Source organism: Lampetra fluviatilis, chromosome 19 (assembly GCF_964198595.1).
Source record: "Lampetra fluviatilis chromosome 19, kcLamFluv1.1, whole genome shotgun sequence".
NCBI lineage: Eukaryota > Metazoa > Chordata > Hyperoartia > Petromyzontiformes > Petromyzontidae > Lampetra > Lampetra fluviatilis.
Genome location: NC_136293.1, coordinates 8,311,137 through 8,338,596, shown reverse-complemented (window position 1 = coordinate 8,338,596; position 27,460 = coordinate 8,311,137). Strand labels below are relative to the sequence as shown.

General features: G+C 49.7%; 1 protein-coding gene across 2 annotated transcripts; it reads left to right on the top strand.

Moving 5' to 3' along the window:
• The first annotated feature begins 1,088 nt into the window (after window positions 1-1,088).
• On the top strand, window positions 1,089-27,441 carry LOC144937609 (SLAIN motif-containing protein 2-like). Of its 2 annotated transcripts, XM_078864939.1 has the most exons (9): window positions 1,089-1,792; window positions 4,777-5,072; window positions 10,118-10,257; window positions 15,696-15,956; window positions 17,128-17,412; window positions 19,053-19,640; window positions 20,080-20,250; window positions 20,678-21,227; window positions 22,456-27,441. In XM_078864939.1, the coding sequence occupies exons 1-9, from the start codon at window positions 1,298-1,300 to the stop codon at window positions 22,520-22,522; spliced, it is 2,853 nt and encodes a 950-aa protein (XP_078721065.1). In that variant the 5' UTR covers window positions 1,089-1,297; the 3' UTR covers window positions 22,523-27,441. The 2 variants fall into 2 exon arrangements, with proteins under 2 accessions (XP_078721065.1, XP_078721066.1); XM_078864940.1 differs by lacking the exon at window positions 15,696-15,956.
• Window positions 27,442-27,460: the final 19 nt, after the last annotated feature.

Genomic DNA, 27,460 nt, shown 5'->3' with positions numbered 1-27,460 from the left:
ATTATTTCAATTCTACGTGACTTTACCGAAAGAACCAATAAGATGAATCCATGCAGTCACGAAAGCTTTAAATCGAAATTTAAAGGTGGGCGTGGTCAAACATATGATTGACACCCACCCTGCTCCATGCGACCCGATGGTGGGTAGGCGTGGTCAGACATTTGATTGACACCCACCCTGCTCCATGTAACACGATGGTGGGTGGGCGTGGTCACACATTTGATTGACACCCACCCTGCCCCATGCAACACGATGGTGGGTAGGCGTGGTCACACATTTGATTGACACCCACCCTGCCCCATGCAACACGATGGTGGGTGGGCGTGGTCACACATTTGATTGACACCCACCCTGCCCCATGCGACCCGATGGTGGGTAGGCGTGGTCAGACATTTGATTGACACCCACCCTGCCCATGCAACACGATGGTGGGTAGGCGTGGTCACACATTTGATTGACACCCACCCTGCCCCATGCAACACGATGGTGGGTGGGCGTGGTCACACATTTGATTGACACCCACCCTGCCCCATGCGACCCGATGGTGGGTAGGCGTGGTCAGACATTTGATTGACACCCACCCTGCCCCATGCAACACGATGGTGGGTAGGCGTGGTCACACATTTGATTGACACCCACCCTGCCCCATGCAACCCGATGGTGGGTAGGCGTGGTCAGACGTTTGATTGACACCCACCCTGCCCCATGCGACCCGATGGTGGGTAGGCGTGGTCAGACATTTGATTGACACCCACCCTGCCCCATGCAACACGATGGTGGGTAGGCGTGGTCACACATTTGATTGACACCCACCCTGCCCCATGCAACCCGATGGTGGGTAGGCGTGGTCAGGCGTTTGATTGACACCCACCCTGCCCCATGCGACCCGATGGTGGGTAGGCGTGGTCAGACATTTGATTGACACCCACCCTGCCCCATGCAACCCGATGGTGGGTAGGCGTGGTCAAGCGTTTGATTGACACCCACCCTGCCCCATGCAACCCGATGGTGGGTGGGCGTGGTCAGACATTTGATTGACACCCACCCTGCCCCAAGCAACACGATGGTGGGCGTGGTCTGCCGGCACGAGGAGGGAGCGAGGAGCGAGCCGAGAAAAAGATGGCGTCCGTCCGCTAGGCGGTCTGGGAGCGGCAGCGGCTGCGGGATGTCCTCCCCTCTCGCATCATTTGTCTCGTCTCGCTGCCGTCTCGCCGTCTGTTAAGAGCGACGTGGGTCGCTTTGTCGGTAAGGAGGAGGAGGAAGACTAGAAGGCGCTACGTTGGTGGAGGCGACAAGAATGTCAGCCCTGGACATGTTAGGCGAGCTCGGATACGTGGCCGCGGCTGGAGGAGGAGGCGGCGGCGGTGGAGTTGGTGGTGGAGTTGGCGGTGGAGGCGCGGCCGCTGGTGGAGTCTTTGGTGGCGTCGGAGGTGCTGCTGGCTTTAGAGGAGGAGGAGGCGGTGGAGTTGGTGGTGGTGGTGGCGGCGGAGTCGGTGGTGGTGGTTATGGAGGAATTGGCGGTGGTGGTGGCTATGGAGGAGGAGGTGTAACTGGTGGTGGTGGAACTGGTGGTGGTGGTGGCGGTGGCATCAGCGCCGAACTGGAGGTGAAGAAGCTCCAGGAGCTGGTGCGCAAGCTGGAGCAGCAGAACGAGCAGCTGCGCAGTCGCTCGGGTCCCCTTCATGGACCTAAGGCGACCAAAGCTGCGCCCCAGGGCCCCCTCCGCGAGCTGCCGGGCACCCACCCCAGCCCTGGGAACGGCTGGGCACGGCAACCCGGGCTGGCCTGTGTGGTGAGCTTCCCTCATACAGATGATTCATCACCACCACCGCAGCAGCAGCAGCCGCTGGTCGTGGTGGCACTTGCTATTTTGCTCTCAGCGGTGACTAAAACTAGACGTTGTTGTGGTAATGTCCACCGAAAGGTGCCTTCAAAGCTGTGAGGGTGGTGGTTGTTGTGGCCTCAAATGCTCGAGACACTTGCTACTTTGCTCTCAGCGGTGACTAAAACTAGACGTTGTTGTGGTAATGTCCATCGAAAGGTGCCTTCAAAGCTGTGATGGTGGTGGTTGTTGTGGCCTCAAATGCTCGAGGCACTTGCTATTTTGCTCTCAGCGGTGACTAAAACCAGACATTGTTGTTGTAATGTCCAGCGAGAGGTGCCTTCAAAGCTGTGAGGGTGGTTGTTGTGGCCTCATGATCGAGACACTTGCTCTTTTGCTCTCAGCGGTGACTAAAACCAGACGTTGTTGTGGTAATGTCCATCGAAAGGTGTCTTCAAAGCTGTGAGGGTGGTGGTTGTTGTGGCCTCAAATGTTCGAGGCACTTGCTACTTTGCTCTCAGCGGTGACTAAAACCAGACGTTGTTGTTGTTGTAATGTCCACCGAGAGGGGCCTTCAAAGCTGAGGGTGGTTGTTGTGGCCTCAAATTCTCGAGGCACTTGCTATTTTGCTCTCAGCGGTGACTAAAACCAGACATTGTTGTTGTAATGTCCACCGAGAGATGCCTTTATAGCTGAGGGTGGCTGATGTGGCCTCATGCTCGAGGCGGTTTGAGAGGGGACGCGGTGCCGTTATTTCGTAGTCGAGGCCAGCGTGCACCGTTACTTCTTCTATCGCCTTAAACTTTAAAACGCCTTCTCTCTCGTCTCTCCTGTCATACGAGATTTTTTGTGTTTTTACCCGGGGTGTGGCAGCAACACACACACACACCACGCCTGTGGTTAGCGACAGCTTCCCCGGGGCATTCGTTAGTGGCTCGCGCAGAATTTGTAACACAAATAAAACACCCCAACCACGTTGTTTGGGCTGGGAGAGGGGCTATGATGTGACAGCACCGCAAGTGGTGGGGGGGTCATCAAGCCGTCTTGTGATCACCCGCGATGGCCGAGTTGTCATATGTCTCTTGTGAAGAATAAAAATTGTACATCACTACAGCCCTCGTGGATTTGTAAACGCTATCGTCGATTATGTTTTGTTCCATCGCAGACCTTTCTTCGGTTTCGCTTCATTTAATATAAGGGAGCCGTTTCTTCTTTTAAGTTTTTTGTTTTTACAAAGGGTCAGTCTCTTCCGAAACGTTTGGCCGGCATGGAAGAGTAGGCCAAATTACCCTCTAGGAGCAATAGAGAAGGGTTTGCTTGGGCAGTGATTTTCAACCGGTGTGCCGGTGTTGGTATTGTGAAAGAACTGAATTGTGAAGGAAAGAGCCCTTGCCACCCGCTCGCTGACCAGCGCAAGTTCTCATTTGCAAGGGGGTGTGGGGGATCATTGGGTTTTTTTGTGTACATTACTGTAATTTTATTTCATCTATCTATGTTGGACTTCTTTCGCACCGTACGTAGACAACCGGGCTCATCGGACGTGCGAATCAATGTAATCGGTCGGACCGATGTTTTCATTTGAAAGTCTTCTTTTGCATGACGGGGAAATGTTTATAATGGGATATCTAGTTCGGCGATCCACTCGATGACTTCCTGAGATGCCGAGTGGAGTACTTGAGTGCCTCCCGCAACAGATATTAGTGGGCAGGTTGATGCGATACGTCCCATGGGCTTGGGACTCGTGACCTCAGTCGCTACTTGGGGGTCATCCCTCAACTTTCACTTGTGATGCAGGTGGGCGCTTCTTCGCCCCGTGGTCCGTGCGGATTCGGTTGAGTGCCCATCCACTGCCTTCGAGTGAAGGTTGAAGCCAGGGGGACCTCTGCTGCTGTTGGATCGGTGATGAGGTGTTGGTTATTTATGTTGCGTGAGTCCCACGATGGTTTGAAAGTGAGGTGCTGTGGAATAAGAAAGGTTGGGGAAGCACCGCTGTAGACGACGTTTGAGTTGAGGCTCTTTTTGTCGGCAGTGGCGTGTGCAAGACATTCCAGGGCTACAGCTTTTTACCTTTTTAATAATAATGCAATTCATAAGGTGCACTATGTCACACGCAGAAAATTATCGCCACTCTTGAGTTAAGCAGTTGGTCTTTTCCATGAATATGCGGGACAGTTGTCTCGCTCGGAATTTTCGGATTTGGGGAGACAATTAGGCTTTGATGGCTAACGTCTCTTGTATTAAACACTGTTATCAGAGCTTGGAAAACACGATGGAAGTCGAGCAAGGCTAGGTTAAGAAGCAGGTTAAGAAGTATTTTGACTTGCAGTTTGGTGCTTGAACATAGTATGGATGAGACGAAAACTGTACAGATGTACGAGCAAAGTTCACGGGCAATAAACATTGCAGTCGTATAAAGAGGCGACTGCCCACCGGTGAACAAGTAACTGGAGTGAATTAGTGAGTGCTGGATCTTCTTCAATAAACCCGGACTGTTTTACGTTGAATTCTGTCAACTACAGAGAGGTAGGAACTTTGATCGCGACTGTGTAAGCTGGCCCAAGATTGTAACGTGGTAATTATGGCTGTTGTTGTGATGGAGTTAAAACAAATATTTCCGGCCTGGTGTTTGAGCGAGAGAGCGAGTGGCCCTTTATCAGAATGTTGCAAGTTCACTTCCTGGTTTGAGGTTGATTTAGCCCATTACCCTCTGGGGTCGATAAAACAAGTACAGTACAACTATGTGAGGATGTCAACAGTGGTTGTCTTATGATAGACTTTCCTGTGTTATGGGAATGAGGAGTTTCGACCACTCGCTCAGGGCTGCAAACATAAGATAAGCAATGCCTCCAGTGCTCATCTGAGCAGGAAATCACTGTGACTCGACTGTATTAAGTAATAGAACGATTCTGTTTGTTTGACTTGAACCGACCCCCCCCCCCCCCCTTTACGTCCAGGCCGACCCCGACAACTGTTTTGGTGGCGGCTTCACGAGCAGCCCCCGCTTCGGTAGCCCCGAGTTGGGCCGTCGGGCCCTGCGAGACGGCCTCGTGATGAAGGCCCAGCCACAGGGTGGAAAGAACTCCCCCATTCTTCCTGCTGGCGCAAGGACGGCGCAGGGCGTGAGCGAGGACGAGGATGGCGGCGGTAGCAGCGGCAGCAGCAGCAGCGGCAGCATCGGCAACCTCACGCTGGACGAGGTGGAACTGCTGGACCTCGCCAGCCTGAGCGGCGAGCGCGAGGAGGACAGCTGGTGAGGAGAGCAGATGACTGTACCCTTGCATTAAGTGGCTCATTTAACATCGGGCAAGGGAAAGGTTGCAGCCCTGCAATTTACTTGCTCGTACCACTGCTGGGGGAAGGGCCTCCATTTACACAATAAGCAGCTCATCTGCATGTATGCACTTTAATCAATTCCTCCCAGACCGCTCCACCAATCGTGATAATTGAGGACACGTATGCTTTCATGACCAGTATTATTATTAACATTTTACATACGCGATCTAACCCAAAAAAGCAATTATGAGTCATGTTACCTTTGTCCCGATAAGGCTAGTACTTCCTATCTCGCCCAGAATTGTTTATCCTATCTACCATTGCAATACGTCTGGTGGATGATGTGAGCTCGAATCAGAATCATACCGTTGATCGATATATGCCATTCGGGAGGGGTGTGTGCAGTGGGGCATGGGGTGGGAGCTGTGGAATCTGAATGGGCTTCCCGCTAGCATAATGTAAGAGAGAGTGATGCACCCGCAGTTGAACCTTATGGCGTAACCCCGGGGTACCATAGTACCCCGGCTCTCGCATAATGTCCGTGATGCAGTCATTCTTAGTTTGTTGATGGTCGGCGATGCGGCAATCGACTCATCTCGACGAGCTGTACACGATGCACTATGGAGCATACGAGCGTTCAGGGTTTCGGCGAAATCGTCCTCGCTGCGTTTCGACATCGCGGAGTAGCACTGATTTCGGATTCATTGGTACCCCAGTCGCAGAGTTAAGTACACCCCTGGAAAAAAGTGTCCCAGAAATTAAATATTTAATTGCCTCAGCCATTTTGTATTATTTTGTACCTCGTGGTACTGCCATAAGGATCAGTTGATCGGTAAGGAAAGGTCACATGTGCTCCAGCTGGTGAGAAGGATGCAAAATCAGACAAGTGGCCAATTTATATAAAACAAACATGGTCACTGCAACGCGCTCTTTCAGGTGTGCTTCTGCGACCGTCTGGAATGCTCTTCCGGTATTATTAAGAAGCCACAGGAGCTATGCACTTCTAAATCTGCGTTGAAAATTATTTCTTTAGAACTGCTTTTTTCTGTTTAGTTTGTCCATACCTCGCACCTCCGATTAGCACGGTTGGCTACGTACGATGCGAAGTTCAACATTCATACTTACGTCTTAGGTGGAACTTCTTTTAGTTCATGCTGGTTTTACATTACAGTAGCAAGGGGAAATGCCATGTAAGGTCGTTGATAGGCATGTTACACGTTATCTCCTCCACTCCAACCAAGGTGATGCAATAAACGAATTACTTGGGTGACAGGGTCATTATTGTAGTCATCAGCTTTTTTGTAAAAAAAATCCTGTCACATTGGTACAGTTTTCTCTACATGTCCAAAATGTAACTTCGGCATATCATGAGAATATAACAATGGATTTTAATCGATAATTTGACACATCCTTGTTTGCTGAAACGTGTCAGAAGTGGAGTAAACATTACTATCTTGTACAGTACAATTTACAACGTTTTATATGGGCTTTGAAGAGTTGTTGGCAGGAGGGTTGTTGTCATTCCTTCCATTGGGAACATTTTTTATGTTAAGTTGGTGCTTGTTGAGTCGACATTGCACGAGCTTTAAGCAGGTTACATCAAACACATTGTTAAATTGAAGTTACAAAATCTGATTGCTTTCAATGCATGTAAACTGTCGGTATTTATCCATTTAAATGTTTCAGATAAAAGATTGTGAACCTCTTCTCTTCATTCCTGGCATTGTGGAACGAGTTAATTTCACGAAATATCGGTTGTAGCGTCGCGTCAAAGCATAGGTGGAATGTTTAGCACGCTGTTGTACGCACTCACTCTTTCGAGTTCATTTCCTTGCCAAGGATAACCTCGGTGGACAGCAGCATCTGAGCTAGTCCTGGTACACTGTACCAAGCCACACTAACCAGCGTGGTGAAGCATGGTCCAACAATCCCCACGACCGACATGGCATGGGGAACCCTTCATTCAGCAGTGTATTGACATAAAAAAGAAGGATAATTTAGTAAACCTATATAACCAAGTTATGGGGGAAGCGGTTTGATCAATTATTTTCGTGCTGCGTTCGAACATGATTCGCTGAGTTAATTTCCTTACCACGGCTAACAGCAGTGGTGAGTGATATCCGAACCGATTCTACACTGACCATGATGGGGAAGTATAGTAAAACAACTCGATGACTTGCACGGCACGGGAAGGCTTTCATCCAGCAGTGGATTGACAAAAGACTGAAAATTATGTTTTTTTATTTTAACTGAGCAATAACCTATTTGCCCTCATCATCAGCCATAGTCAATGTACTTCTGGATGAAGGCCTCCCACAGCTGTCACCATCCCTCATGGTCTCTCGATGTAACAATCGACCTAGTCCATGCGTAAATCTATGTTGGGCAAACCAGCGGCGGATATTTTTGCAGACTCAGGAGGCAGGATATTTGGCTGCAGCAGAGTGTTCCGTGTCGTAGTGCGCTAACGCATGCGATGGTCAGATGATCACGCAGAATTTTCCTCCGCCCCCTCCCGCTAAACAGAGGCTGTAATTCACCTTGCATAGTTAGCGTGTCCATGCGTGTACTTCCATGCGTTCTTCGACTGTGATTACCCACAACATCGCCGCTGAGAAGGTTGCACGGTGGCATCTTACGCTTATTTAAATTCCTCCGCGATCACAAGTTTACAAGACCGTGGTAATTGTGATTTTTATTTAAAGTCAAGCTGACGTGTTACGAATACTGAGGTTTTCGCGGTCATGCCACATTGGCTGTCGGATATTGTTTACGGGTTGTACCGCGTGCTGTTCGGCATTACATCCAACGTTTCTCTCCAGGTGTTGGAACCCGGTAACCTAAGTTTGATTCGGCCACGGCTAAACTAAACTTAAAAACTTAACAATTTTTTTTAAACCAGGTAAGGCTCACTGAGCTATATAGCTTTTTTTCAGAAGCGACCTGGCCACATGATAAATCAACAGAGTGGCTTATGTTGAAATTTCTAGTAGCCAAATATTCTAAACACACATTGATTCTAAATGTGGAGGGAAAAAACGGAGGACACGGATTAAAATCCACGCGACCACGGGGAGAACATGCAAACTTTAAATATCAGGCATCGGAGTCGGTATCAAACCCATGACCTCCTGTATACCGGCAAGGTAGTTAACATCTCGCCACCGCGGCTAACGTGAGTGGCGAATGTATAAACTGGTCTTGTGTCTCCCATAGGTCGACTCGGCCTTAACTGGTATGTAAACGTCAGCATTGGGGAGACAAAGGCGACCGGATGTGATACTGGTGCAGCACCTCGGACATCATGCTGGCCTTAATGTGTGCTCGCTAACACCACTTGCTCCAATCGTCCATATGGTATTGGGGAACCTTTGTTTTTGTGTGTGCGAGCATGTGAGTGTTATAAATACCTGTCGATAGATGGATGACTTATTTATAGTAAAGTAAGAGGCCATTTATACCAGAATTCTATTATTAGATGTGGCCTTGTGTTTAAATAAGTACAGCTAAAGAGCTAAACATTCGAATGTGTAAACGAAAAAAACATTCTCAAGCGATTCTAAGCAGATCTGCTCACTTCCCTTGCTGGCTCTGTAGTGAAAATTCCACATTGCTATGGGCAGAGACGAGTATATCCAAAGCATAACCGCTGGTTACTTGACAAATTAGTACTTATTTTATCTAACGTAGTCAACACATGTAAACACATGTAAAGTTACGTGACGTTAGTCAGTTTATGTTGCTCAAATTTTTTTATTATCAAACCCCTGTGTTCCTTCAATCATAGTTCCAACTCAGTCTGGCCTGCGTGTATATTTTTGTTTGAAAAGAAATCCGGTTGCTAAGCGCCAAAGCCTTAACTGCACCCACAGTCTGAAGATTGTCGGCAATAAATTATTTTCACAAAAACCAGAGACGATGAGGGCGTTTAAATCCCCCAGCTGGTTAAGGCCCACATTGTTTAACAGCTGGAGGTTGTAAGTCTCGGTAAAGGCACACGGGTTGACGGAATGCGCGGCGTTGTCTACGTGTCACCCCCACAAGCGGTCACAGCTGGCACCACCGTTCCACAGAATCGCGCACTTCGCATGAACACACCGCCTCTTGCCAAAATCACCAAGTTGCCAGTATGGTACACCGTCGCGTATCCGCACCGATCAATTAATCGCCCCCACCCAGTCCAGTATTTGCGTGCATGACAAAACCGTGTTGCTTTCTGTAGCCGTTCACAAATCCGACCTGTTTTGCATGTCTGCCTATCCCTCAGTTTCCAGCCAGTCAAGATATGTGACGTTGCACTGCATTGAAAATTAGTAGGAAATATAATACGAGAAATGTCACACGACATACAACATAGCCCATAGCCCCATCGTCGCTGCACAGTAGCAATGTGACATACAGTATACGTTAGCATGATTATGGACATCTGTGAAATACTGAAAATCTATTAAAAAGGTCTTTATAGCTCATCGGATTTGTCCAGTATATATAAATATTCTGATTCTAAAAAAATATTCTAATGATGCAGTGGCAAACTTACTGCACTCTGAATTCTGCATCCTGAGTTGAATTCCTGACCACGGCTAATGTCAATTCCTGAACCTCAAGTCCCTCTTACTTACTGAGGTATGTTTAAACAATTTCCATGACCAATACGGAGTGGTAAGGCCTCCACCTTTGCAGTGGATGGATAAAGAGCTGTACATTATTGCAGTGTTTAAGGCATTGCCCCTTCTGCAGAGCAGGGAGAGAGAGTGCAAAGAGATGATCTGACTTGTGTTTGGAGATCGCACTGTACATTTTGAAAAGATGGGATATTTTTTTTAAAGTTGACTTGTGTGCATGAACAGATCATGCACGGAAGTGTGATGAAGACCCAGGGTGGCCCACGGTAGATGGCAACGGCATGGCGAGGCCTTCATCCAGGAGTGGGTAGACCATTGCCGATGATGAATCTATGTATGTCGTGGTTGTCCCAACGCTGGTACCTCCTTCATTGTCACCCGCCCGCCTGTCCCTCAGGCTGTACGCGTCGCCCGTGAAGGCCGGAAACACCTCCCTGAGTCCACTGCAGTGGAGTCGCCAAGTCCTGGACCACCCGAGTCCGCAGATGGTGGCCGCCAAGCGCTCGCTCGCACAGAGGCTCGACGCCAACATGTTCGGTGAGGCCCAGCCGGTCTCGCCTGCCTCGCTCGGGCTTGCCTACTTCGCTCGCGCTCACCTCTCCCTATTTCTGGTTCGCAGCCACGGTGGCGAGAGGTTATCTCCCTCGCCTGGTGTGCAGGAGGTTGTGGGTTCGACGCGGACCCTGACGCCTGCTGCATGTTTGGAGGTTGCATGTCTCGCTCCCCGTAGACGCGTGGAATTTTTCTCCGGGTCCACCGGTTTTTTTTTCCCCCTCCACATTTAGAAGCATTCGTTTAGAGTACTGTATTTGGCTGCTGTTGTGAATCTCCACATGATAAGCCACTTGGTTGAACTATCATTTGTGGCCAGGCCGCTTGGGAAAAATAGCTATATCGCTCAGTCGGTCTTACCTGGTAAAATTAAAAATAGTTCAGTTTCAATGGCACATTTCTGATTCGTGGTGTGTTTGCCAGTGCTGTTATTTAAGAGTCCATGAATTTTGACACCCTACCACCGCTGATGGTGTTAAACACCAATGTAGCCCAGTCACTTGCATAGCATCTCATGGGGTTTAACTTTGATATATATTTTTAGGCTTGTCACGATTCGATTCTATAACCGCTTGTTCTTTTTGGTGTAATATTTACAGGACAAGTAAATGTTGATACTGTGTGACTCATGTTAAGATAAAAGCTCATATTCTTAGGTTTTTTCGGTAAAGTCACGTAGGTAAAACATTAGAAGATAAGAGCTGTTTGTTTTATGGTGTTCATCTTTCTAAAAAACACCACGTGACACATTCGCTCTAAAACTTGCAATATCACACCTCTACTTAAATACCCAAATTTCATAGCCAAACAGATCATTTACTGGCCAAAAAAAAGTACATTGGCTGAAACTGTTAATTATCATCATGATACTAATTACACATCCGAGTGAAATGGGGCAGACCTGGCAGTCACGTTGACGAATGGGGCTTAACGCAGAGAGGCATGGGGCTAAATTTTTCCTTCTCGCCGCGGTACACATTGTGCCGAAATGCTCCTTCGCTGTGGAGCGAGGGGGATGGGAGGGGTATGGAGAGAGGCTGGGTGCCGTGAGTGTTCTGGCTGCTGTGCCGTGTCACTGCCAGTGCCAAGCGATGCGGTAGGAATGCGTGAGCCCCTCCGGCAGAAGGGCAGAGTAAACGACCCCCGGCCACTAGACACGTTGGGATTTGTCGAATCGTCGATTATAATTATTTGTTACGTCAAGTATTGATGCGAAATGTACCCCTTAGATTGATGGCGACGAACGAATGAGATATTAACCGTCGTGACAGGCAGTAGAGACATGCCGTAGACTACAGTTGAGACGCGGATGGTGCTGGTGATATTTGGTGCAGAGGATAGATGCGGTGTACAATCAAGATGGTGCAGATGAGACAGCAGAGATGAGGTACAGTAAAAATGGGACATACAGTGTTAAAGGAGCAGAATACATGAGGCAGGAAGGTACAGTTAACCGTATGGACATGATGGTACAAACAAGATGCAATATGAATGTGACAAGACCAGTGGTGATGAGAAAGACAGTATAAACGAGACATAGCAAAGCAGACAGATTGAGATAGAACAAACAAGGCAGTACAGATGTAACAGGCAGTACAGACAATATCCAAGACAGAAGAGACTGATGATTAAGACGAGAGAGCATAGATGAGATGTACTGTACAAATGAGAAACACTGCACCGAAGACCGATTTACTTTTGAGACAGTAGACGTGAGACAGTACATATGAGAAATACCATATACACGGGACAGGATGAGACAGAATGAGAGGCATGATAATACAGACAGAAGAGTACAAAGACAATACGAAGCCGACCAAACAAATGAGAAAGAGGCTCTAAAGGAGATACAACAAAGGAGACGAGACGATTTGGAACAAACGAGACGGTGCACACGGGGCAGACAGGACAAGAAGTGCAAAATCATCGGGACACTACAAACGAGACGAGAGAGCGATTCCTGAACTGGGTGGGGTGGGTGGGAGGTGAATCGTTAGCGTGGTCATGCGCCCACCCTCCCTCCCCTAACTACCACACAGTCCCACCCCCCCCACGAGACCCAACCCTGAGCTCTGTCAACAAATGAGCTCATCTCTCCCGCGACCCGTGACTCTTGACCCTTGTGCATTTTGGGAAGGAATTCATCCTGTCGGCATGACGACATCCCCCCCCTCCCCGCCCCCCTGCTGGTGCTGTTGTGAATATCGCATGAGTTGTAATACTTTGGCAATAACGGGCCTTTATTTTATCCTGGAAAGCTTCACTCACCGAGTCTCGAAACACTCTCTCCACTCGTATTGGGCACGTTTGACTATTTCCGCTTTTGAGTAGAGTTTGTTCCGGGGGGCGGGGGGACGACGACGACACCACCCTGTCAAGTCCATACAGATGGATTCACGATCCCACTTGCTGTGCTGCCCATCTCCCTGGCCATGGCGGAATTTCACCGATCTCAGAGCGATCCGCCAAGTCTTGCCTCCCCCGAAACGCTGGATCGGAGATGAGTTCGCCAACCACGCCCGGCTTTGTCCCCCGGAATAAAAACAAACGGCTCCTTCACAAAAAAGCGTGCCTCACCAGTGAGCTGCCCACCCGCCCCATCGTGCATTTGCTCAGGTCAATAAATCGCGCCCGCTGCTCATATGGCTGCCGGACTTGTGACCCCGCGTTGTTCGAGTGTCTTTGTTCCGTGTACGTGACTCATCATCAGCCAGCAGAGCAGGGGTGCAGCAGCTGTTCTTGGAGTAGACCGGCAAAGGAGACGGTGTCTGCCTGTGCGTGTGTCCGGGGAGTGCTCACTTAACAGCACTTGCCCCAACAGTCTGTGGAGGCTATGGGGGGGGGGATCTTTGTCTTTGGAGAGGAGAGTGACGGTGGCCGGTGGCCATGTGTGTCAGCCTTTTGTCGGCGAGTCGCTCGCCTGTGGTTCTGGTGGCTCTTAATTTTAAAAAATGTTCACTGATAATTTGATTTAAGGATTAGGCCACTTAATAATCTGCCCTAATTTGCATCGTAAGACGCTTCACTTGCCGACATAGCTTCAGCTCACCGGTACGTTGAAGGACAATTCTAACAATTAAATGTAGAAATGACATACAATGTTTTACTTGAGACTGTGCTCAGCATCTTCAGGACAAAGTCCAGGAAGTTAGAATAGCCATGTCACCTGACCCGGCTTTTAAAATAGGTATAACATCACAGGAACTATTAAATATTACATTCCTGTATTCTAATTCTATTGTATTTTGCGTTGGCCAATTATTAAAATGCATGATGTCTTATAATTATTCATGATTATACTAGCCTGTATCAGGATAGCATGTAAACTGAAGACAATTTAATTTGTTTTGATATGTTGAGTGGTGGGAGGGGGGGGGTCTTACGACAAAAATTTGACCGGATTATTACGTGACCTTACAAAAAAGTGTTGAATACTTATTATATTAAATCTTGACTTCAAGCTTTCGTGACTGCAAGAATTCACTTTCTTTGGGTCTTTCGGTAAAGTTACGTAGATAGGTTCAAAGAAAATAGCAAAAACTACGACGTTTCGATCTAGTGACTTTACCGAAAGACCCAAAGAATACTATATTGACTGCAAAATCTTACCTTTTTTTCTTTTTTTTTAAACACATCTGTCTTTTGTCTACTATTTTGTGCCACTTATCCTGTCGCTGTCACATCACGAGATGGACAGTTGGTTTGGATCTCTCGCAGAATGGTACAACAGCCTTCGTGCCAAGCTATCCTGGCTGTAGAACGGTCATTCTTCACCACGTTGGTCAGGGTGGAGTAATGAAGTGGACCATTTTGTCTCACCTCCCAAAGATTACCTGGTTGGTACGGGTGCCCCTATCCAATCGAGTTTCTCACATCTCTGAGTGACGCGGTGGCGAGATGTTAACTACTTTGCCTGGTATACAGAAGGTCGTGGGTTCGATCCCAACCCTGGTGCCTGTATGTTTGGATTTTGCGTGTTCTCCCAGTGGTCGCGTGGATTTTTCTCCAGGTCTTCTGGCTTTTCCCTCCACATTTAGACATGCGTTTAGAGTACTTGGCTGCTATGAAATTCCACCTTTTAAGCCACTTCGTTGATCTATCATTTGTGGCCAGGCTATACAGCTCGGTGGACCTTACCTGGTAAAATAAAACGAAATAGTTGAGTCGTGAAGACCTTCAAGCTTCCCTGCCTCATAAAGGCAGCGGCACAACGAGAAGAGGATGCGTTGCCTACTCGTGTTTAATATCAGAGAGTCAGCGCTCAATGTTTTTGTGTTGTTTCTTCTGTGAAAGGATGACACGGGGTCCGGGTTCACGTGTCAGACATAGAGCCCTCTGACATGTGCCACACAGCCGAGATATGTTACCAGCGCCCAGTTGTTTTGGTCCTTGTTTTTTTGGTTAACGCTCTGGAAAGTTGTAAACAGGCCAAAGGCGGTGGTGGGTGGTGGGGGGGGGGAAGAGTTACGTTGCTCAAACTTACAGTGCGCCGTGTATTTTTATAGATGCAGTGGGCTGGTCACATTGTCCCTACGTGCGGCAGTGTCGGCCAAAATAGGTGTTTGCCAACAGCACTTGTGACATCTAAACTGAAAGAAAATGGAATCGTCTCTCTTTCTGCGCATGCTTTGTAGAGAACCCGATGACAAAATCACCCAGAATGCACCTGTTCTTTTCAGATGTAGGAAGCTAAGCGGGTTTGAACTTGGATAGTGCTTTGATGGGCAAGCACCATGTAAAAAAACTGGTGTCGTAGGCTGTGGCTACCTTCTGGGCAGAAGTGAGTAGTGCAGCATCATCTTGTACTGTATTATGCGCCCATGCTGCCTGCCGTTACCATCCCCCTGAGCAGCATGGTGAAAAGGGTGGTGGGGGTGGGGGGGAAAGATCCAGTACCGGATCACATATCGGATATCAAACACGGGTTCATAGCGCAAGTACGCAAACCACAGACAGCATTTGTGTCAATAGTCTAATCAAAACTGAAAGGGCGATCGTTCAGTGTGTGTTTACACGAGTCGTGCTTAATTTCGTTTTTATGAATATATCCTGCAGGTGGCTTTGATCACGTTTCAAAGCTGTTTAAATTGAGCGCAGCCGTGTGCGTAGCATCCCCTGTGCTCGTGCGCGCGCACACACACACACAACAGTGGTTTATGTAACGAGGACACTGGAGCCGAATTCTCTGCACAGACTTCCAATCCATCGCGTCTTGCTTTGGTCAGTGTTTGGACGTTGGCGAGAGGTCTTCTCCGAATGTTTCCAATTGCCACGGCGACTCCTGTAACAATATTAACATCACCCGACCCATCACTGTCTCCCCCCCCCTCCTCCCCCCACGTCCCAATCCTGTTGCTGTTTCTCACCCTCACTAACAAACGTCTTTGCTTTCTTTCCCTCTCTTCCCATTCCTCGCACCTCAGCCAACAACCGCCGAAGCTTCGTCTGCAACCCTTACGCGAGCGCCTCCTGCCACGGCACGCCGCGCTATGCCGGCCTTACCGCCGCTAGCCTTAGCGGCGCTGCCACCAGCCTTAGCGCCGCGCGCGAGTCCCTGACCCTCTTGGGCCACCGGCAGCAGCAGCAGCAGGCGATCGCCAGCCCATACGGGAGCCCCGTTTCCTACAGCGACGAGCGCCGTGCGACCGCCTTCCCGATGCCGTCGTTGTTCTCGCCGTACCCGGGTCAGTACGGACAGGGGTCCACGCGGGTCACGAGGTGTCGGACGGGACGCCGAGAGCGGGCGGCCGAGAGTAGTTCATCCCCTATGGCCTGTGGGCCACATAAGGCCTACGGCAGTTTACAAACGGCCTGCAAATGATGTTTATCCACACTAATCTGGTACTAGAGTTCAATATTTTATCCGTCACTGCATGCCTCATACAACACTCATCGGGTATTAGGCGGCAATATATATCTGTCGCTGCAAGCATCTTAGCCACGCTAATCTGGTGCTCGAGGCGGGGGGGGGGGGTATTTTTGACCTGGCAATACCCTGTTTCCATATTCACGTTTGTGTACTACTGGCACTGCAAGGCCCACTTGCGGTGAGAGGAGTGATTGAGTTGTGCGTTAACGTGTGGCCGCCTGCCAAAGGTTATTTGAAAGACCTTTTCGGCCCCAAGTATGGAGAAGGTTCCCCTCCTCCAACCTGAATGATACGCAGCGTACAAATCAAACGGTGCTCGTCTTGTGTGATAGCGGGTAATGGTGCGCCGATTCGTCCATTAAGATCAGTTCTGGCGCTTGCTATTCACGCGTCTAACTTTGCGGGTTAGACTCTATTCATCCCGGTTCGTAGATACGTCACACGCAATGAATTCGCACAACACCCCGGATAGCCGCTAGAGGTGCGACGATCACCATGCTGGCAAATAAAGAATTATTTAATTGGATGTTACATTTAAGATAAAAGAGTGAAAGAAAATGTACAAACATCTCACAACTTACAATAAATAACACAAATGTATCATACAAATCATGTCAGGAGCTTAAGTGTTTGCTGTCGCCCCACCTGGTTCGTGTTATGTGTCTGCGATGTGCCTCGTACCGTTTTTAATGTTTGTGATTTGTGATGCTCCATCTTTCAGAGATGCAGTTTGCGTGACTGGCGCTGCAATATAAGCTACAATCGTTATTTTAAATGTAATTGTAAAGACGACATAGATCTATCTTTGTTGCTCGCGAATCGCGCTTCTGAATCGAAGCAACTCCTCAACTCGCCCGCTGGGGGTGATTCGTGACGTCCCTGAGCGGGTTCGCGAATTCGTCACCGCAGAGCTGCGCCGCGCACGTCGCGACCGCCAACGGCGCCATCACACCGGAGCGTCTCTTCTGCCCCACCTCCCCCCTTAGGCGCCGCCGGGGGCAGCGGCGCTTGCTCGCCCCTCTCTCCCCATCCCTCGTCGTCGGCCGACAGCGAGCCCAGCGTGCCAGGCAGCCGCGTGAGCGAGCCGGGAAGCCGCGTGAGCGAGCCCTCCGTCTACGTGTCGCTCTCGCAGTCCATGGAGACGGAGAGCGACGACGACGACGACATCATCGGCTGCGTCGGCGGGGACAGAGACGACGACTTCAGCGCGGGCGCCTACAAGCTTCAGGATGTGACGGACGTTCAGATCCTCGCACGCATGCAGGAGGAGAGTGAGTGGCGCACCCTGTTCTCGTGCGCTCAAAATCAGAATATTTCGGTAAAGTCGTGTAGAAGGGAAGTAATAAAAAATAAAACATAATAAAATAATTCTCACGACGTGACTTTACCGAAAGAACCAAGAAGATGAATCCCTGCAGTCACGAAAGCTTTAAATCGAAATCAGAATATTTATTTATGCTAGAGGAATCCCATGAGCTATGTGGCTCTTTTTCACAGATGTCCACGGCCCAGCGGTAGCGCCTTCATCGCTTGTTGCAGACGTTCACGGTTGTTGGAATTCAGCGGCTGCCCTGATCGTTACTGCGGGCGTAGTAACCGCGATAATACCTCTTCATTGTCGCCGTCCGATTGGCACTGGACGTTAAAGTAGATCCCCTGACGCCGTTCGCGGCGAGAGTTGGCCGTTGTGTGCCGGTGTCACGGTCCACATTTTGGCGAATTCAAAACGTACCCACAAAATAGCTGTGAGGATTATGCATCCTTGCAATCATCGACCCCTACTAGTAGATTGTGTCCATTTGTAGGCCAGGTGCTGAGTGTGCTTCACAGAGGCAGCTGCTACTGGGGGTGCCCCTTCCAATGTTTGAGATGAGATGTAAAGCGGTCGTGTATGGCACTCGATAAAAAAATATTACCATTATTGTAGGTAGTAGATATTATAATGAATTAAACTATAGGCGTGGGTCTGTTTAACAGCCAGCAAATACAATCGTTATCGATAAGAAACTTCACCAATTACCAAGAGAATGCACCTGACATCAGATATCAGAAACCAAGCAAGTTTGTGTGCGGATAGTGCTTAGATGGGTGACGAGCATGCATGGCAGATTGACATAGCCGGCTGCGGGGCCATACATATGTTGTACAAAGCGGGAAGCAGTGCAGCAACAAAAATCTATTGCTCTACTGTGCTTCTATGCTTCCACATATATGCTCAAGGCCTTCAAAAACCCATGTTTACCAGTCTGGTCAAATAACCCCTATGGCCTGCATGGCATGGGTAGTTCATCATCCACAAGTGGATTGACAACAATAGGGCCGTACGTGTACATATAAGAAATGTCGTTTGTCCATGAGCCGTTCAGTCGCAGCACTTGAGGTTTATTTTTTACAATAAAGGGACCATTGTGATTGGATGGAATTGGGAACCTATCGTGTTGATGTTGAGCTATGAACGATGTACGACCTTTAGAATGGGTATAGGAAAAAAACGTGACCGAGGATGTTTACTGTGCTTTTGTGATCCGTGGCAATGTCGTGTGGTCACTCACATGGGTTGCAGCAGTGCAATTCATGCGACGGACCGGCCGGTGCAAGGCGAACAAGCTGAAAGGGGCTTGAGGTCACTCATGCGATGCAAATTCTAGCAATTGTAGGTGATAGAAAAAAAACGCCCCGTGCATAGAGAAGACTGCTCGTTACAACATCATTACAATTCAGAATAGTTACCTTCAATATCCTAAGAGTTTACTGGAAAAAAAATGTGCTCACAGGTCAGGCCCTACTCTACTTACTGATGAGACTAAGAACGTTTAAACCGTCCCAGGGCTCTCCCTGCTCTATTCTCTCAACAAACGACGCTCACAGACTGCGCCCACCCTCGCCCCCTTCCCCCCTGCGCGTCGTCCAGACCTGCGCCAGGAGGCGTCCGCTAGCGCCTCCCGCCGGAGCTCTGGTGCGTCGTCGGCGCAGTCGCTGCGCGGGTACAGCCTCGCCTCCAGCGACCAGGAGCTGGACCGCGACGAGCCCCGGCACGGCGCCGGTGAGCACGATGGCGAGTACGCCGCCGGCGACGACGAGGTGGAGGAGGGCGACGATGAGGAGGAGGAGGAAGAGGACGAGGGCTACGTCGTCTCGCACCGGGACCGCCGTTTGTCGCGCCCGATGGCGGCGGCGTCTCGGGAGCTCCTCGTGCGCCGCCTGGCACCGTCTCCCGCTGTCCGGCAGCAGCAGCAACGGCAGCAGCAGCAGCAACGGCAGCAGCGGCGCGTGGCGTCGCCGCGCTCGCGCTCACCTTGCCCCACCGAGCCCGGCGGGAGGGTGTCGCCGGCGGGAGCGGCGGCACCGCAGTCGGCGCAGCTGGCGCAGCTGGCTCAGCTGGCGCAGCTGTCGGCGTTTGCGGGCGCGTACGGGCAGCGCGGCGCGGCGAAGCTTTCGCTGCCCGGTCAGCACGCGCCGGTGCTGGAGCTGGTGCAGCACCGGCAGGCGCACGATGACGGTGAGGGATAGTGGTGCGAGCGTGCTCGATTGCTCGCTCGCTCAAAGGCCAATTCGGCAATCGAGTGGTTTCGGTTGCTTGCATTTGGTTTTGTTGTTTCTTACCTTTGGAAGTTTTTACTACCTTTTGTTGTATTGTTGAGATTTGTCATTTCACAGTTTGACATAAAATATACAGATGATGATGATGGTGGTGACAGTAGAAAGTGGTGTAGCATAGTTGCCAATGGTCCCTGCTGTGTGGAATGAAATGGGGCCCTCCCCTGTCTAATGTCCCCTCCTCTTTGTGGCCTCAGACCTTGGCTCCTCAAGTCCGTTACATTTGAAGCACCTGTGCACTCGATAGCTACTACGGACACAAACTGCGGATTCTGATTCTTCTCACAATTGACGTTTAGTAACTTCATGTGTCCGGTGGGCTCTGTGTGCGTGGCCCCCAGAGAGGATGAGAGGGAGCTTACCCAACCTGTTCCGCCCGCCCTCTGCTGGCTCCACGGCCATCGACGGCACGGCCCTGGGCGTCCGCAGCAGCCGTAGCCTCGAGTCGAACCTGCAACTCCCGGGAGCGGTGGCCTCCCTGCGTCCGTCCGGGCTGCGGCAACCGCAAGGCGGTGAGTGTGGCGCTGACGCGGTGACGCAGGGTTTGAATCCAGGTTTTAGACACGCGCGATTAAACTGGATTCTCAAGTGTAGTTTGTTGGTAGTGTTAGACCAGTTGCTAAAACGTTAAGTGAAATTCGTTTTGTATAACCAAATTTTGCATTTTGTTATCTCGAATAATTTAATGTTCTTGTTTGATGGATGTGCGACAAACATTATTTTGGAACGCATGTCAAATATCTGGCCCTTGTGCAGAAAAGGAGGCCATTTAAAAAACTTCACATCATTGTAACTGGTATAAAAATATCGTGATGCAAACGGTAAAATACTGCTTGAAGACTATTTTCAAGACAATATTTCCACACAATGTATTTTACAATAACCAAATTCTGAGGGACGGTAGAACTTAGCCAGTTGCCTCTCGTCCCACCCCCACAGCTCCATCCTCGAGCCGACTGCGCCCGCCATCCGGCTGCGGCATCCCCGTGAGCCCCATGGCACGGCAGCTCAAACCGCCCACGTCGCTTGGATCATCCGGCACGCTCCCAACCCCCTCCTCCTCCTCCTTCCCCGCCGCCGGTGCCACTCTCCCTGGTGCCAGTCGGCTGTCAACACCGCCGTCGTACGGCTCGCTCGCCTTCTCCGTGCCGGCGCCGGGACGGCACTCCAGCGCCCCGGCCGGCGGCACAGGAAGGCTCGTGCCGACGACCGGCGGCAGGCACAGCCCCGGCGGGGCCAGCGGTATCCCCATCGCGGGACGGCAAAGCCCCGGCTCCATGTCCGCCTCCGGCGCCGCCGCTTCTTCCCCGTCCTCCTCTTCGGCCTCCGGCTGCTCTCCCTCGGCGCTGGGAACCGGCGCGGGACCCGGGCCGGCTCGGCCGGCGCCGGCGGGCCCTGGGACCGGTGCGGCCGTAAGGAGCGGGCTGCCGCGGCTCGGCGCTCCGGGAAGCGGTGCATCCCGAAGCAGGCTGGCGCAGCCCGTACGCAGGTATCGTCTGCGTGACGGGCGAGTGGCTGTGCGTGCGGGAACTTTGCAGCTGTTCACTGACCGGGAATAGTCGATTAGTCTGTTGATAGAATATATTAATCGAATGACATTCAGCATGTAGCTTGCGTGTAATTTGTATAAGCAATTTCCATACGCGAAGCTCAAAATACCTTCTAGCACTGCATTTAATGGGATTAATGATGCCATCGGGTCAGAGTTGTGGTGGTTAACAGTTGTCTTTTGTATTCTTGGTTCTGTCGGTAAAGTCACGTAGAAGGGAAATAATAAAATAAAATAAACAATAAAATTCTCACGACGTTTCGATTGCAACACAAGCAATCATCATCAGGTGTGAAAACCACAGCAAGAAAATTTGAAAAAACGCCACTTTTTTCAAATTTTCTTGCTGTGGTTTTCACACCTGATGATGATTGCTTGTGTTGCAATCGAAACGTCGTGATAATTTTATTGTTTTATTTTTATTTCCCTTCTACGTGACTTTACCGAAAGAACCAAAGAATATGAATTCCTGTAGTCACGAAAGTCGATAATATACACTTCGAGTTACTGCTCTCGGGGGTTTTCTCCAGGTACTACTCTTGATTCCCTCGCACATTTTAAGAACTTGTTCATCGGCACTTAACTCAGGTTGCCGGCTTGCCTGTAGCCGGGAATTTGGTAGCGTGTGCCAACAGTGAAACAGCCTCTGCCACAACCCTCGGCCGGATCGTACCCGTGCCGGCCGGGTTATTTACCTACGAGGCACAAATGAAGCAGTAGCAAGTGCCATGTACCCATAGTGTATTGTTATTGCAGTGGGTGTACTGCATTGTGAACCTGGCGAACCATATCGATTCCCGGCCAAGCCTAACATCAGTGGTGAGTGACGCTTCACCAATCCATGCTGACCATTGTGATGAAATATGGTCAAAGGAAGGGCCTTCATCCTGCACTGGAATGATAAGGGCTGTGAATTATGTCATCATTGCGCGTCATGCTTGCTGTGCCCTGCAGTGAGTTTTCAGATTGGATAGCTGGCGTCTCCCCTTTAAAATGGTTGCCGATTCATCGCAAATATTTTTTATGTATAATTGATTAATACAATTACAGCACTCGTGGGTGGTGCGGTGTTAGCAGGCAGGTGAGTAGCGTTTTGCACGCAGTTTTGCTGTCTCATCGCCGCCTCTCTCCACGTCTCTCATTTCTCCTGCCCCCGACCCCCGCGCAGATCCCTGCAGCCCCCCAAAACCTACAGCACTTTTAGAGACGACTCGTGGAACGAAGGCTGCTACTGAGCGGGCCGAGGACGGCCGCAGTGGTGCCGCCGTCACCGCCACCAACCTCCTTCTCGTGACGCCTTCACCGCGTAACTGTCGGCACTTGCTACGCCCGCGTAATGGCTCACGGTTGCCATCTGCGTTTACAGACGGTGTTTCGTCCTCGCCACCATCGTCATCGTCACCGCCACCGCAGTCACGATCGTTGTTTATTTTTTTGCTGAAAGACGATGGTTGGACTGCGTCTTTGTCGTGGGTGAAGGGAGTGAGAAACAGGGTTTTTTTTAGAAGGGCTGTCGTGATGGTTGTTGCTGCGATGAACAAAGCGATTCGTGTTTTGTGCGAATAAGCGTTGATTCAGAGCGCTTAGGAGTCAGGGTAATAGCTAAGCATGGAACGATTCACCACCCCACCTGGCACTTTGATAAATATCACGATTCGGGGTATGAATTCCATTCAAGAACCAATCAGTTTTATTTTTTTTCCATTTTTACCGTCTTGTTTGTATTTCTCATTTTTTCCCATCCCATTTGTTACTGCTCCATTCACTCCGTGTACCTAAACGTAGAATTCGCATGTAATTTTCTGACAGTTGCAAATAGTCGATTCTCACACAAACGATTCAATGCGTGCGTCTGGAGCACGCGAATCGATTTTAACCGTCGAGTCGGTGGATCGTTGCATGCTTTGATCATGGCGGGGACGCTTGAAGGTCCGCTTCTCTGCGGTTTCTGGAGAGCGACGGTTTTGACGATTTGGGACGCGGCAACCTTCCAGCACCGCCGTTTACAGAAAACGATAATCCGTTATTATAGCTCGCGCGCCAAAATGTAACAGTTTTACTTGGTTTTGTTTTCTCGCCGTCTGAGCGCTGACGTTTTTTTTGAGCGCCACGCTTCTGCTGGCAGCCCGCTCCCTTCTCCTTGTCCCGCCCCCGCCCCAAGCTGCCGCCACGGCTGTAGGGATGCAAAATAACGGCAAGCAGAGACAATCTGGCAGCGATCGGCTAAGAGGTAGGGTTCATGGTGTACGCAGCATCTTGTATCAGTGAGTGAGGGTTAGGTCCGTACACGTTGGGTTAGGATTATATGTAGTATCACGTGAAATTGGATTTGAGATACACACAAGGTGACAGGTAATTGGGTTAGGGCTATATGCAGGATTACACTTCAGTTGGGTTAGGGTTGGAACTACAGTATGCTCCACATCACATGTCTGTTGGGTTATGGCTGTAAACATCGTCAAAAGTCAAGTGGGATACGGCAAGGGCTGTACGCAGCATCACGTGAGAGAGGTTACAGCTATACAGCACATGCAGCGTCCAGTTCATTCAGTCTTCAAACAATATTAGACATCTGTTGAGTTCAGTCTATAAACTGGATCAAATGTCATTTGGGCTAGGGCTCTGCACTGCTTTATATGCCAGTTGGGTTAGGGTTAGGGATATGCCCAACATAATGTGACTTGGTTATAGGGTTCTGCACAACATTACTCCTCAGTTGGGTTAGAGTTAGGGCTCTACACAAGTATCACGTGTCACATGGGTTAGGGTTATGGCTACACACTATCACATGTCAGTGGGTTGGGGTTAGGACTGTACATAGCATTACACTCGAGTTGTGTTAGGGTTATACACAGTACCGCATGCCACTTGGGTTAGGGACGTACTATTTACAGTGTCCACACGTCAGTTACTTCGTGCTGAAGACCACCCTCTCACGGGTCTTTCGGTGGCCGTTCTTTTCAACTGGTCCAGCCATGGTGTTTGCCGGACACTGTTGCTTCCCGTCACGGGGCCACTCGTGCTGCTGCTGGGAAGAGCAGGGGCTAAGTGGGCCCACCGGGCGACTCAAAATGTCGCACGCGTCATTAACATGGCCACGTGAGCTGAAGTGGACGTTTTTATTCCACATACCCCTCTCCCTCCATTCTACAGATGCCCTGCCCCCAGAGGTCGCAATCAGGTGCCCGATACCCCTACCCTACCCGATACCCGGCTACCCGTACCCGGCCGGGGACGGGTACCCGTTTGCGACCCTGGTGCGGCCGGGTACGGGTAAGGAATCAAAACCCGTTTGCGACCTCTGCCTGCCCCACATTCTACAGGTGGTTGAGTGCTGGTTATTGTAAAAGTTGAGTTTCGGTCGTACGATGTTGGCGCTTTAGCTAGCGGTCAAGTTTTTGGTGAAGTTGACGAGTCGATGGTTGCTGTCAAGCTCGCTGCCGTGTCATTGCACTCACCCCTTGCTGTTGCGCACAGGGGAGGGACCTCTCCTCGTTTGGTCTTGACAGAACCAAAAGGAAACCTCGACAGCTTATCATCCATTCTCATCGCAAACGTATTTTTGCTGTATTTACACACACAGACACTCGGTGGTTCCTCCCTTGGCATGTGTGTATGTGTTGCAGCTGCCATACTGTTTAGCTTTATTGATTTTTAAATCGCTCTGATCTCCCAAATGGGGGGGAAAAAAAGCAAAGTTGCCATGAAATGGGTTCACCAACTATGAGAGCCCAGATGTTCTCTCACCTGAATCTCAGACTTTGTCACCCGTTTATAAGTGATGATGTCTGTTGTACTTACATTTGCGATAACTTGAAGATCACAAAGGCTCTCAAAGTATGCATTGCGCTGACAGCCGAGTCATAATATTTAATTACAAAAAGTATTATTTTCTTTTCTTTAAAGCTAAAAAGAATAATTCAGTATTTATTGATACTGCCTGCCAAACGATGTTTTATTAATGTTTAATGCATGCCGTTTATTTTACCACAAGTGCATATTAGTGTTGTTGAATCCTCTCTTTGCTCTCGCGAAGTCTCGCAAGCGGACGCGCTATTTATCGGTGTATGTGAGTCAACCTGTGCCTTGTTCATTCACAGTCCCTGTGGTTCGCTTCAGAGGTGAACGGAAGGAGCGGCAATGGAGAGATCGCTCGCAAACTTCACTGTGCGTTGTTGTGTAACATTATGGGTTAAAGCAAACATAAGCAGAAATCCGTTCTGTTTCCACATATAAATAAAACATCTTTTTTGAAATCCATAAGCCAATTGGCTCCCGAGACCAATATTATCAAGCAAAATGTATTTAAGCAAGCAAACGCTAGACCGGTTTATTTACGTATATTTATATATAAGGCCGGTGACACGGCTTACCGTTAGTATGTTGACCTCTCGTTGCAGGGGTTCACAGTGCGAATTCAGTGGCCGTCCTGGTTATTGCTGCGGTGTGCATTCACCGTAAATATACTGCCTCGCAGTGGACGTTATAAAGATCGCTGTGACGTCATTCGCAAGAGTATGACATTCTGTGCCAGAGTTGTGACCCAAGTTTTAAAAATGGCACCTCACTTGGGATCATAGCAATCATTGTCTGTCACTGCGAAAAACTTGGCAAGACTGTCCTGAAAAAGAGTCGTGAGCCATAGATGAGGCCCTCTTGGGTAGACAAGCATAATAATATGGAGACAGAATGCAGTTCTGCTTATATTTTCGTGAACATAAATTGGGGAAGAGGAAACGGTTGCACAGAAAGAGGTGAAACGGAAAGACACTCCTTCGCAAGCCGGGCCAGGCCACCAAACTTTTTGGCCGGCAATTCACGCCCAGCGTGTAACGTCCCGGCATTGCACAACCACGTGAGTTACCACTCTTCCACCATCGAGTCTCTGCCCATCACTGGCGTCCCAGTCGAGGTGTTGCACGATTTTCTTTTTATCGAACCAAACTCGCGGGTTCCCCAGAAGGTGATGACGGCTCGAGCGGGGGGGGCGAGGTGTGGTTCATCCATGCGGCATCTCCTCGCGCGCGCGCCGTTGGGGCTTGAGAGTAAGGCGGTGGTGTGAGCCATCCGCAAGCTTGCCAAAATGCGCGTCGTGGCGAGTCGCGCTGCGTAGAGGCCGAAGGCCAGAAAGTGTAAAGCTCTTGGTCATCCCACAGTCTGCCGCACCAATTCGGGTTTAAGCCAGGCTAGGTCGGTGGATAGCGCTAGGCCATTCTTAGAAATGCATCCTCGCGAAACCTTTGCTTCATCCTTTCTAGATTTGAAGTTTTCGTGACTGCAAGGATCCATACTCTTTGGTTTTTTCGGTAAAGTCACGTAGGTTAAAAAAGAAAACAAATAAATGAAATTGCGACGTTTCTGAGGCAACACAAGCTTCCGTCTTCAGGTGGAACCGTCACAGCAAAATTACCGCATCAAGTTTCTCAAAAGAAGACTCCACCCTAAAATATGGGTAGTGCTTGTGTATGATTTCCGAGGCTTGGTGGCCCTGATCATCAGACACGAGTGAGGATTCGTTATAGAGAAAATCGACTTCAAAGTTACGGCCACGCGTGCTGCCACAGCACGCCTGAGTGATGTCACTGCATGGAAGCGTTCAAACACACGGGGATGATGATGGCACTTTGATGCCACTCAAGTGCTCTGGAGGCACGCAGGAACATATTTTTTTCAAATATATACAACTATCATTAACTTGGGTACATATCTACAAGAGCGCTTTTGGTTTTGTTGCACGTTCACTTACGACTGATTCAATCTCTTGTGAATTGAAGCCTCCTTAAGCCCCGCTTTCAACTCGTGTCTTGAGCTTTCCTTCAGCCTTTTGTTTTACACTTGTTACGATCTAATCTCAGCCTTCATCACTTGTAGTCTCATACAAACCCTGGTTTAGTCACGGAAGCATTCACTGTCCCGAATGCCTGGTTGAGTAACTTGACTGCCGTTTTAAGTTCAGCGCCCTAGTCAAATCAAGAATCTGGGATGATCAAGATGCTAATTTATAACTCGTCACGCAACATTACATGGACCGGAATTCCATGGTCTGCATCGCTGTATCCGGTTGTTATTTTCTGATTAACGTTTTGTTAAGTTCGCAACACCCTGCACTGTACATATGCCTGCTGCTGGAATAAACGAGCTGCAGGAATCGTCGGGCCTTAAGTTGTCGGACT